The sequence below is a fragment of the Oreochromis niloticus genome, linkage group LG15 (assembly GCF_001858045.2).
Source record: "Oreochromis niloticus isolate F11D_XX linkage group LG15, O_niloticus_UMD_NMBU, whole genome shotgun sequence".
NCBI lineage: Eukaryota > Metazoa > Chordata > Actinopteri > Cichliformes > Cichlidae > Oreochromis > Oreochromis niloticus.
In genome coordinates this window covers 6,826,836-6,840,349 of record NC_031980.2, presented here as the reverse complement: position 1 = coordinate 6,840,349, position 13,514 = coordinate 6,826,836, and the positions used below count along the sequence as shown (strand labels likewise).

At 45.6% G+C, this 13,514-nt stretch overlaps 1 protein-coding gene across 1 annotated transcript; it reads left to right on the top strand.

Moving 5' to 3' along the window:
- Nucleotides 1-1,300, top strand: LOC109194771 (leukotriene B4 receptor 1-like). Its single transcript, XM_019345551.2, has one exon. The coding sequence runs from the start codon at nt 38-40 to the stop codon at nt 1,016-1,018; it is 981 nt and encodes a 326-aa protein (XP_019201096.1). The 5' UTR covers nt 1-37; the 3' UTR covers nt 1,019-1,300.
- Nucleotides 1,301-13,514: the final 12,214 nt, after the last annotated feature.

Genomic DNA, 13,514 nt, shown 5'->3' with positions numbered 1-13,514 from the left:
CATCTGCTCAGTGCACAACAATCAGCAAGTTCGCAGCATGGCACAATTCAACTCCACCATGGTTACTTCTAACATCTCCTCCTCTCCTGGGGATTCACCTCATCCTTCCTTGGACTCCAGCGGTCTGGTTCCTGCAGTAGTGATGTCCATCTGCTTCCTGCTGGGATGTCCTGGAAACATTGCTGTGATCATTCTCAAGCCAAACTGGGAGAACATGTCCAGTCTGAGTCAGAGTTTGATGCTGAGTCTGGCTGTGTCAGACCTGCTCTGCTTGGTTACCCTTCCACTGTGGATTTACTCATTCTTCTATGGCTGGACCTTTAGGCTGGTGGGCTGCAAACTCATAACATACTTTGTGTATTGCAGTCTTTATGCCAGTCTGCTGACTGTGACTGTGCTGAGTGTCCAGCGATACCTTCAGGTCGTTCACCTGCAGAGGAGTTTAAATCGGGTAAGAGCAAGGATGCTGCTGCTTCCGCTCTGGCTAGCTGCAATGATCCTGTCCACTCCTGCTTTAGTCTTTGGACAGTTATCTGAAAATCAGAAACACTGGACAAAATGCAGTAATCAATACTCCTTCGAGGGCCAGAGGATGGCTGTGGTGTTGACAGAGACTCTTGTAGGATTTGTGTCGCTTTCTGTCATTGTTTTTTCATACATCAGTCTTTACAGAAAAGTGAATCAGGTACCATTTTTCAACAATCCACAGACCACCAGACTGATTACCAGCATCACTGTGACCTTGGTTGTCCTGTGTATGCCATATCTTGTCATTAATGTAATTAGTGTGGCAGCGATTTCCCTAAAGAAAGAAGGCCTGCTGAAGTTTTCTCATGACATTAGGGACACTGTTGCAGCAACAGTATTTGTAAACAGTGCCCTGAATCCACTTCTGTATGCCTTTACTTTACGTTTGTCCAGCCTGTGCCACAGAACTGCTGAACTTTTCATACAGAGGTTCAGTATTTCCCAAACTATGTCCACAGCTCCCACTACTGAAGAACTCGCAACTCAGTGACATACACTGATTGGGAAATTAAGTCAAAAAACCTCCTCTATCTCACTGATACACACGGTGTGCTGTCCGCTCTATTTATCAAAGAAAGCTGTTGGTGATTGCTGGTGTAACAATAAACTTTGGGGTTAAGCAACATCTCCCTTCAAATCAGCTGTTTGCCGATTACAGTTGGTCCTCAGACAGAGGAATTACATGTTTGTGGAAAAGAAATAAGGAAAAGCTTTAAAAAGAATCAGTGTACACATTAAATTGAATTGAACATGCAAACAATTTTTACTTTATATATTTACTTCATATAGCATAATCTCCGTTTTCTTTTCTTTTTTGTCATGACAGTTGTCTTTTCTTGTTCTGTTTTTCTTTTCTTTCTGAATTCTTGTTTATTTTTAAAGCATTCTATATTCAAGGATGGTTGTTTTTTTACTTTTAGTTATAGCATTGTCATTGATATCAGGAGAGAGAGCTTTGTACTTACTGCGATGCTGAGCTGAATGTGGTTTTGGAACAAGTGGGGAATACAAGACTTGTGTATAAGGTACAGCCAGAGAGAGGTGGCAGATTACCTTTCATAGAAAAGCGTCTGAAGGGATGTCGTGCAGGGGAATGATGGTTTGTTTTTATTTGGTGTCTAGTTTTCCATGACTTGTGATTTTAACATTTTACACTTGTGGTTAATTTTTGGTTAAAGGCAAACTTTTTGTATGAGCTTGTATGGTGTGAATGTGAGAGTGAATGAATAGTGGCATTGTAAAGCGCTTTGGGTGCCTTTAAAAGCGCTATATGAAATCCAATCCATTATTATTATTATTATTATTATTATTAAAAAATTCAACTGTAGGAAAATATAAAATGTTAATCTAAATATCAACGAGTGCAGTACATATGGATGCAGACTTCTACCTTTATAAAAAACTACTAACATTATAATATGAGTTCTTTTCTTTTATGTTGGCACTGAAAAACATTCAAATATGTTGTGTTACAAAAATGCAAAATTCAAGAAGTTCTCACATGCAAACAAAATAAACATATTCTGTTAGGTTTATATTGTGGATTGTCATTTATGCTTAGAAACATATAACCATATATTCTTAGAGGTGTATAATCGATTGTGCAGTGATAGGATGTGTGATCCTTAGTAGTCTGCAGAGACTCTGTGTGCATTCCAGAGTGCTCTGGCATATATACATACACCCTAGGGTCATGAGAGAGGTCGTATCTTCTTTTATTGTTTTATGATATTGTACACACATCTATGGCTGTTTTAGTATAAGTGTCTTTTGTTTAGATGAACTGCTGGACTTCCAGGCCAGCACACACACACACAGTGTTGGGAAGGTTACTTTTAAAATGTATTCCACTACAGAATACTGAATACATGCCCCAAAATGTATTCTGTAACGTATTCCGTTACGTTACTCAATGAGAGTAACGTATTCTGAATACTTTGGATTACTTAATATATTATCATGCTGTTTACAACTACGTGAATGTACTATTGCTGTGATTTATTACTGTTACTGAAGGTCCGCGGCTCCGAAACGTAGTAAAGGGACCTCTGGCTAATACTTCGGGTTCCGTGTCGGGCTGGTAGCCGAAAACTAGCTTTACTTTGTTGTCTGGGTCAACTTTGCTTGCGGGAGACAGAGAGAGGCGTTGAAAGGCTGCTCCAACGGAACTTATTTTTTCCGGAGGAAAACACGAACACAGTGTACAGTTGAGTCTTAATAGCTTACTTACAAATGGGCTCGTCAGGCACTCTTCTTGGCTGCTGTGGTTATTATTATATTTACATGTTTCCAGCTCCCGTTTTTGCTCCGTGACAGCTCGGACTTCCTTTCTCTCCCTCCCTCGCTCACAGACACATAACGGGTACGGTAGTCCATTCTCCCTGCAGCACGGACTACACTGCCTATGAAGCTACATTCTTTAGAGCTATGCCTGTAGCATTCTGCCTTTTAGCTTAGCACAACAACAACAACAAAAAGGCGCTCTCTCACCCAGGAAACACGCAGAGAGAGAGCGCGTCACCCTGTAACCATGGCAACCGTAACGCTGCCGCCTGGAACAACAGAACATAGCTGTCAAACAAACCCAAACAATCCTGACCCGCGACAATATGAAACAGGGAAGTACCGCAGTGTAATCCATTTATTTCAACAAAGTAACTGTATTCTGAATACCACCTTTTTAAACGGTAACTGTAACGGAATACAGTTACTCATATTTTGTATTCTGAATACGTAACGGCGGTACATGTATTCCGTTACTCCCCAACACTGCACACACACACACACACACACACGCATACCTACACATACACACAGACGGTACTTTTTGTTCACATGTATACCTATGTAAGATATCATATGTTAATGAACCTATGCGTATGCATGTAACCTCAATAAAGAGCAGTGCTACGAGGGAGCAGACAAGAGTGACTGGGGTTTGAGCGGAAGGAACGGCGCTCGTCACAGTTCTCTCCCTCGTGCACGAGTAACATAAAGAGCTCTGGTGACTTGCGTCTTGCTTTTGCCATTGTAGTAGAATTGTCTCATTCGAGCGGTGGGTCTGTGCCAGACAAACCCATCATATTCAAAACACATAGAATTTTATCTGCCTTGTCAATAAAAACAACATTTAAAAAATTACTAGATTCATTCCATCATTGTAATTTAAATCTGTAATTTAATTTGTAAATCTATCCATCCATCCATCCATCCATCTTCATCCGCTTTATCCGAGGCTGGGTCGCGGGGGCAGCAGCCTAAGCAGAGCAGCCCAGACCTCCCTCTCCCCAGCCACCTCCTCCAGCTTATCCGGGGGAACACCAAGGCGTTCCCAGGCCAGCCGAGAGATATAATCTCTCCAGCGTGTCCTGGGTCTGCCCCGGGGCCTCCTCCCGGTGGGACATGCCCGGAACACTTCACCCAGGAGGCGCCCAGGAGGCATCCTTGTCAGATGCCCGAACCACCTCAACTGGCTCCTTTCGATGTGGAGGAGCAGCGGCTCTACTCTGAGCCCCTCCCGGATGGCCGAACTTCTCACCCTATCTCTAAGGGAGAGGCCAGCCACCCTTCGGAGGAAGCTCATTTCTGCCGCTTGTATCCGCGATCTCGTTCTTTCGGTCACTACCCACAGCTCGTGGCCATAGGTGAGGGTAGGGACGTAGATCGACCGGTAAATTGAGAGCTTCGCTTTTACACTCAGCTCCCTCTTCACCACGACGGACCGGTGCAGCGTCCGCATCACTGCAGCCGCAGCACCAATTCGTCTGTCGATCTCCGGCTCCCTTCTCCCATCACTCGCGAACAAGACCCCGAGATACTTGAACTCCTCCACTTGGGGCAGGAACTCATCCCCGACCCGGAGTGGGCACTCCACCCTTTTCCGGCTGAGAACCATGGCCTCAGATTTAGAGGTGCTGATCCTCATTCCCGCTGCTTCACACTCGGCTGCGAACCGTTCCAGTGCGAGCTGGAGGCCTTCACCTGATGAAGCCAACAGAACCACATCATCCGCAAAAAGCAGAGATGAGATTCTGAGGCCACCGAAGCGAAAGCCCTCCGCCACTTGGCTGCGCCTAGAAATCCTGTCTATAAAAATTATGAACAGAACCGGTGACAAAGGGCAGCCCTGGCGGAGCCCATCACCCACCGGGAACGAGTCCGACTTATTGCCGGCAATGCGAACCAAACTCTTGCAACGGTTGTATAGGGATCGAATGGCCCGTAGCAATGGGTCAGACACCCCATACTCCCGCAACACCTCCCACAGGACACCCCGAGGGACACGGTCGAATGCCTTCTCCAAGTCCACAAAACACATGTAGACTGGTTGGGCAAACTCCCATGCACCCTCAAGTATCCTTGAGAGGATAAAGAGCTGGTCCAGTGTTCCGCGACCAGGACGAAAACCGCATTGTTCCTCCTGTATCTGAGGTTCGACTAGCGGACGAACTCTCCTTTCCAGCACCCTGGCATAGACTTTCCCAGGGAGGCTGAGGAGTGTGATCCCCCTGTAGTTGGAACACACCCTCCGGTCTCCCTTCTTAAAGATGGGGACCACCACCCCGGTCTGCCAATCCAGGGGTACTGCCCCTGATCTCCACGCAACATTGTAGAGGCGTGTCAACCAGGACAGCCCTACAACGTCCAGAGCCTTCAGGAACTCGGGGCGGACCTCATCAACACCAGGGGCTCTGCCACCAAGGAGTTGTTTAACTGCCTCAGTGACCTCGCCCCCGGAAATTGGCGGGTCATTCCCCTCATCCCCAGACTCTGCTTCCTCCTCGGAAGATGTGTCAGTGGGATTAAGGAGGTCCTCGAAGTATTCCTTCCACTTCCTGACAATTTTCTCAGTCGACGTCAGCAGCGCTCCGCCAGCACTATACACAGTGCAGGTAGAGCACCGCTTTCCCCTCCTGAGACGTCTGACGGTTTGCCAGAATCTCTTCGAGGCAGTCCAAAAGTCTTTTTCCATGGCCTCTCTGAACTCCTCCCACACCCGAGTTTTTGCTTCAGCCACTGCCCGAGCCGCATTCCGCTTGGCCTGTCGATACCTGTCGGCTGCCTCCGGAGTCCCACAGGCTAACCAAGCCCGATAGGACTCCTTCTTCAGCCTGGTGGCTCCCTTCACCTCTGGTATCCACCATTTGGTTCGGGGATTACCACCACGGCAGGCACCAACCACCTTGCGGCCGCAGCTCAATGCAGCAGCTTCGGCGATGGAGACGCTGAACATGGTCCATTCGGACTCAATGTCCCCAGTCTCCCTCGGAATGCTGTTGAAGCTCTGCCGGAGGTGTGCGTTGAAGATCTCGCGGACTGGGGCCTCTGCTAGACGTTCCCAGCACACCCTCACTACGCGTTTAGGTGCACCGGGTCTGTCCAGCGTCCTCCCCCGCCACCTGATCCAACTCACCACCAGGTGGTGATCAGTTGACAGCTCAGCCCCTCTCTTTACCCGAGTGTCCAGAACATATGGTCGCAGGTCTGGTGATACGATTACAAAATCGTTCATCGACCTGCGGCCTAGAGCGTCCTGGTGCCACGTGCACTTATGGACACTCTTATATTCGAACAAGGTGTTCGTTATGGCCAAACTGTGATTTGCACAGAAGTCCAATAACAGAACACCGCTCAGATTCAGATCAGGGAGGCCGTTCCTCCCAATCACGCCCCTCCAGGTCTCGCTGTTGTTACCCACGTGAGCATTTAAGTCTCCCAGCAGGACAACAGAGTCTCCAGATGGGGCACCTTCCAGCACCCCCCCCCCCCCAGGGACCCTAAGAAGGCTGGGTACTCTGAACTGCCACTCGGCGCATAAGCGCAGATGACAGTCAGGACCCGTTCCCCGACCCTAAGGCGCAGGGAACAAACCCTCTCATCCACCGGGAAAAACCCCAACGTACTGGCAGCAAGCCGAGGGGATATTAGAATACCCACCCCAGCCCGCCGCCTCTCACCAGGGGCAACTCCAGACTGAGACAGAGTCCAGCCCCTCTCCAGGAGACTGGTTCCAGAGCCCAAGCCATGCGTAGAGGTGAGCCCGACTATATCTAGCCGGTACCTCTCAACCTCACGCACTAACTCAGGCTCCTTCCCCACCAGAGAGGTGACATTCCATGTCCCTATTGCCAGTCTTGGCAGCCGGGGATCAGTCCGCCAGGGCCTCCGCTCCTGGCCGCCGCCCAGCACACAATGCACCCGAACCCTATGGCGCCTCCTGCGGGAGGTGGGCCTGCGGGAGGATGGGCCCATGTCTCCTCTTCGGGCTGTGCCCGGCCGGGCCCCATGGACTAAGGCCCGGCCACCAGACGCTCGCCCTCAGGCACCCTCCCCGGGCCTGGCTCCAGGGCGGGGCCCCGGTAACCCTATCCCAGGCAGGGTAAACTGTTCCCTCGATATTCTCTTCATAAGGGTCTTCTGAATTTGTAAATCTAGATTTAATCAAAAGTATCACAAAAATATACAACTACCAGCAAAAAAATAAAAAAAATAAAAAACAAAAGATAAAACCAAAATAAGTCTTAAAAACTAAAATTTAAAATTGCTATTACTGTAGATTTAAAAAAAAAAATCCAGTTCAGATGACTGGTTCCATCACTTTTGGGGCTCAAAGGACTCATTGGTACGGGGGCTGTGTTTAGGGTCCTCATAGACATCCACTCAATTTCCCTCTGGAATTAATTCTCTCTGATTCTTAATCAGCACTACAAATGTAGTTTTAGTGACCCCGCAGCTTGAGATTGCATTTCAAACCATGTGGATAGAGATCCTGTGCCTTAAAACAATACAGCCATCAGTCCAAATCAGATCTGAGTCAACTGGTCTCCTGCCCGTGCAGCTGTAGTTAAATGAATACACAGGCTCTTCGCTTCTCATTCATCTGATGATGTGTCATTTCAAGAAGGAAAAATCAAATTAAACATGACTTATTGTGAAAGAGCAACTAATGTACTAGGCAATTAGAGTCCAATGACCCATCATGGAAGAACAGAATCCATGCAGTAATAGGACTTAGGACAGGACCCCCACAGACACTGGTGATGATGAAGATGACTGAGGCTGGATGGAGCGCTGGCTGAGGTGTCTAAGGTGGAGATGGGAAGGAGGTTGTTAAATGGAAAGGGATTCTGAAAAGGAGAATGACTGACAGCAAAATTTGAAACCATGCGAAACGGAGGCTGATTGGCTCAAAGAAGGCGAGTGAGAAGATGATCGGACTAGAGTAATGATTTCAGTATTGAGATTGAGCTTCCGAGTGTGGAAAAGTGGTTAAGACGGGTGAGTCAATCGACAGCTTCCATACTGCACTGCATTGTCTGGCAGAACATTGTGGATACAGGACTTTGCATGATGTAATGGTGCAAGGCAGACTTCCTGTGGGCCTGACAGGCAAACTATTGTCAGAACAGTTACAAATGGACTCCGATCTAACACTAGAGAAAGTGCTTAACAGAGCCCAACAAAATGAGCTTGTAAAGAAGCAACAAGACATGCTTGTGGCGGGGCGTGGTCTGCGGTGCGTGCAGGGAAGGCGGACACACCTGAAAGAAGGAGCTGGCAAGAACGTTGGCCGAAATGGCAGCCACACAGCGGGAGCAGGCAGCTCTTCCGGCCGCCGTCAGGAAGCGGTGAAGGAGTGGTGGAGTAGCTGGGTGGGAGATCCTCCAGCTGGGAGCGATGGAGGAGGCGCATAAGGCTCCATGACTGCTGGAGGTGGAGGAGGTGCACGAGAGTCCGCACGTGCCGGAGGTGAAGGAGGTGCGTGAGGCTCCTCACCAGCTGGAGATGGAGGAGGAGGCACACGAGAGGCTGCTCCAGCCGGGAGTAGAGGAGGAGCCGCACGAGGAGATGGAGGTTCCCGTGACAGGGGAGCCTGTACATAAGCCCGAGGTCTACGTGCGGGCCAGACCAGCCTCACCTCCACCAGAGGCTGGAGCGTCTCGTGGTCCCGCGCGTCGGACGCCCACCTGGCTGCCCACCTGGCTGCCTGTGAGGCTCGGCAGTTCCTGGGGAAGGTCATGAGGCATCGGCGGTTAGCGCAGATCCTGACAGCATGTGTTCTGTGAGTTCCATGAAGGAGCCCAGCAACATAACTAAGGTGAGACGCTTGCTGGGCATGGTAAATCACCTAGGGAAGTTTCTTCCTCACCTGGTGGAAATAACAGACCCTTTAAGAGATCTGCTGAGGAAGTCTAACCTGTGGTCATGGGGGCCAAGTCAGCAGTAGGCTTTTGATGGCATCAAAAAAGAACTGACAACACCCCCAGGGCTTGCTCTGTATGACCCAAATGCTGAAATGTGCATATCAGCTGATTCTTCCTTGTATGGAATAGGAGTGGCGCTTCACCAGCAGCAAGATGATTTAGGGTGGAAACTGGTAGCACACACTTCAAGCAGTCTCAGCATGACAGAGCAGCAATATGCTCAGATCGAAAAAGAGGTACTTGCTTCAACATGGGCCTGTCAGAGGTTTGCCGAATTCTTAATTGGGAAAACATTCCACACTGAAACACACCACAAACATCTAGTCTCCTTGGTTGGCTCCAAGGGCCTAAATGAGCTTCCTCTTAGCATACAACATGCAATTAATGAGGTTCTCTTATACCATATCACACATTGCTGGTAGAGACATCGCAACAGGAGATGTACTGTACTGTCCAGAGCTCCTGTGTATGACACAACAGAGGGTTTACCAGAGGAAAAAATTATCTTGTATGTGGAGTGACTTAGAGAAATCCAGACACATCAGGGCAATGACAGCATTCTTAGCCAGCTGAAGAAGTTCTGTGTGCAAGGATGGCCAGACAAGTATTCAATTGAAAGAGTTTTTTAGCCTTAGCTGCCATTTTCAGGTGACCTGACAATACTTTTTGCTTCTTTGTGGAAGCAGAATAGTGACTGAACTAAAGAAGTACATTAAACAAGCTGTTATTTTAGTACATACCAGGTAAAGCACAAGGCCAGTATAGTTTTAGAGGTGCAGGTTTAATCTGTTTATTTTCTTGGTAACGCAGTAACTCCTATTCAGTAGGGAGGATATAGTCAAAAAACAAAAAACAAAAAACAAAAAAACCCCAATTGTTTTTTCGTCATTTGCATTGGCGTCACACACAAATGACAAAAAAACAATTTGCATTGGTGGTACAGGGTCTTTGTTATTAGTTCCCTTTTTACTCATTTGACTGCACATTTATTTTCATCTCTTATTCAGTGCATGACATTGTTAGCAAACCTGCAGCATGGCACAATTCCACTCTACTGTGATAACCTTGAACATTTCCTCCACTCCTGGATATTCACCTCATCCTTTTTGGTCCAGTGGTCTGGTTCCTACAGTGGTGCTGTCCATCTGCTTCCTGCTGGGATTCCCTGGAAACATCGCTGTCATCATTCTCAAGCCAAACTGGAAGAACATGTCCAGTCTGAGTCAAAGTTTGATGCTGAACCTGGCTGTTTCAGACCTGCTCTGCTTGCTTACCATTCCAGTGTTGATTTACTCTTTCCTCAATAGCTGGACCTTAGGCCTGGTTTCTTGCAAACTCATAATATACTTTGTGTACTGCACCATTTATAGCAGCCTGCTGACTGTGACTGTGTTGAGTGTCCAGCGATACCTTCAGGCAGTGTACCTTGAGAGGAGGTTACATGAAGTTAAAGCATGGAAGCTGCTGGTTCCACTCTGGCTGGTTGTGATCATCCTGTCCACTCCTGCTTTAGTCTTTCAACAGCCGGTGGAAAAATTGCACCATTTAACATGCAGCCGTCAATACGCCTCCAAGGGGCAGAGGATGGCTGTGGTGTTGACAGAGACTCTTGTAGGAACTGTGTCACTGTGTGCCATTCTTTCTTCATACATCAGTCTCTACAGAAAAGTAAATCAGGCACCCTTTTTCAACAATCCACGGACCACCAGACTGATTACCAGCATCGCTGTGACCTTTGTTGTCTTGTGGATCCCATATCGTACCGTAACTGTGCTGGGTGTGGCAGCTATTTACTCAAATGATGAGAACCTGCGGAAGCTTTTTGAAGACAGCTGGTGCATTGTTGGATCAGTAACATTTGTAAATAGTGCCGTGAATCCACTTCTGTATGCCTTCTAATCATTTGGCCACAATGCACCCAAAAATTGCTCAACAGTTAATACAGAAGTTCAGAATTCCTCAAAATCTGTATTTGTCAAGAGATGTCAGTAAAGAAGTAATATCTCAAAGCTGAAAGCTCTTTGGAGATGTATTTTTCCCCTTCTGATGAAAGAAAGGTATTTTTGGTCAAAAGATCTCCTCTTTCCTGCTGTTACACACAGGGTGTGGTGCTCCCTGTGTCATTTTGCTCACATTTTTATATTTATCAGAAGCTACAGTTCTCAGTACCCACACTCGTATTGTATACAATTAAACGTTTAAATTACTTTGAGTCCTCCTAAATGTTTTATTTCTCTTACTTATCTAAATCATAGAAAACACAACAATTACTGCTAAACCAATAATTACAATGTAGAAGAAATTGCAAATTAAAGTGACATAAAACAAAAACCTCACTGATTTTTCATGTCAGAGGGGTCTTTTGGGAAACAAAGAATGGCTGTACAAAGCCATTTATTGTTATGGAGGGAAGCTCCTGCTCCTGTATTGAAGCTTGTGTCCTGGTGGCAGGGTGTCAGACATGGGGCTTAACACTTATATGACTGAGTAGCATTCATATTTTCGGTTTTTAACAAATCTTTAAGGAAATACATCAGTTTCTCTTGCATTTTGATTATAGCGTTGATTTAAGATTGGGTGGCCACAGCACTCTTGGGTCTGGAAATAGCTGGGATGGAAATTTTATAAACAGTGACCCTGATTCTTGAGTCTCTTCAAAAATGGCATCAGCTCTTTGTTTCCTCATTTATCTGCTACTCTAGATGTTCAGACCCCTTTACATAGACTTAGATTTCCATGGATCATTATCTGAGATGTCACAAAGGAGGGGCGTCAGTCCCACTGGTCTCTGTCGTAGCTTTAGAGGATTCAGCGAGAAAAAGCCACGTCTTTCATGTCATATTTGTCTTTGTGTTTTTACAGGTATCTGGTATGTACATGTTTTTTATTTTATTTTGGTTTCCCCATGGAAGATATATTCAAGCTAAAAGTTGATATGTACAAATTTGTGTAAAAAATGGTTAAATGTATATGTTTAAACTGCATCTATTCACATACTGCTGTACAGTACGATGTGTCTTAAAACGTCTTCAATATTTGAGTAAAAAGGGCATTTGTGGTGCAAATATGGCCACTGTCAGTCTGGGATATTGAATTTGTGTACTTAAGATACGTTTTGTATCAAATTGATAAGATGTTTTGGTCATGCTTGGTTTTTTTTTTTTTTTAATGATGTCTCTAGAGACAACATATATACAGCAAGGTGATGCTGGATAAATGTTAAGAGGGACAATGTTGAGAGTGAATTGGTTAATAAAATACAGCTGAGAGGATTCAACCTTTTTTGTCGCCTTTGTGGGTTTTTTCAGGCATGTGGTACATGGTACATTTTACACAACTGTTCACAGGCATTGCAACCCGGTACCTCTTACATATGAAACAGGCAAAAATTAATATATGAAGTATAATAAAACCAACCAACCAAAACATCTGATAGATAACTGAACAGAATATATAGCTAAAGTCAGAGACAAGTGCAGCAGTCTTGAAGTCACGACTGTCCTGACGGACTCTCAAAAAGAGGCAAACTGGTGTCAGTTCAGTGTATATAAAGCTGACTAAAATTTTCAAAGTTCACTCATGTAACAACACAGAGGTTACAGCTCTTAATGCTCCAAAAGCAACTGGGGCACATTTTGAACATTTTTCTTCTTTAGTTTTCGTATTCTTTCCTGATGTTGCTATTCATTGGAATTGCCACATTGATCACAACTGAGCACTTCTAGTACATAGCCCTGATCCTCTCAACCTCCTTTGGTGGTGTATCCCATCAGGACTCAAGATCTTAAGATGACAGACAACATTTCAAGTGAGCGAAGGAGCCTGGCGAGCAATGACAAATTGTTCCACAGTTATGAAGCTGTAACTGCAAAAGCTCTCAGCTCTGAGTTTACATTGCATCTTTGGAATGAGCAAAAGCATCTGGATAAATGTTCCGATGAAGACTGCATTGCAGTAATTGAGACGAAAGGTTATAAAAGCATTTATCAGTGTTTCAAGGTTGTATTTGGACAGACAAGGCTCGATCTCTGACAATCGCCTCAAATGGAAAAAGCAGGATTTTATCACAGTGCTCACACGTGAGCTTTAGAGAAGGATCCATTTTCACTCCATTTAAATTAATGATAATGGATTTCTCAGAGGGGGCCAGAGAGGAAAGGGCGATGCAGGGGTTGCTGCTACTGCCGCTGGGTTTAACAACATGACTTCTGTCTTGTTCTCAATAAAGTCTTCTACTAGCTACTCCTCTCCTTCTTCTTATTCACCTCTCTCACCCCTGCTTTTCTTCCTCCCCTTTGCCTCCTTGTCTCCTCCTGCCTCCTTTTGATGAACAAATATGAGGTTTGCCTTACTTGAACAGGCATTCAACAAGTTATTTAATCTTACATTATTCCAGCATCACAAAACTCAAAACAATGCTGGAACAGTATATATATATATATATATATATATATATATATATATATATATATATATATATATATATATATATATATATATATATACATAAATTTGCATTACTGGTAAATAAAAACTCTTTTGCAAACATTGGAAATATTCTTCCAGTCCATGTCTAAATAAACCTGTTTCACCATTTGTTTAAAAGAAACATGCAAATGTTCTTTACTTCCAAAGAGACCATTAGGGGTTCCTTGTTTTTAGTTCCTCTTTTCTACATCAAGAGAGAACACCTTGTGGACCTGACTGCACATTTATCATCATCACTTGCTCAGTGCACAACACTGACAGCAAGTTTGCAGCATGGCACAACTCACCTCCACA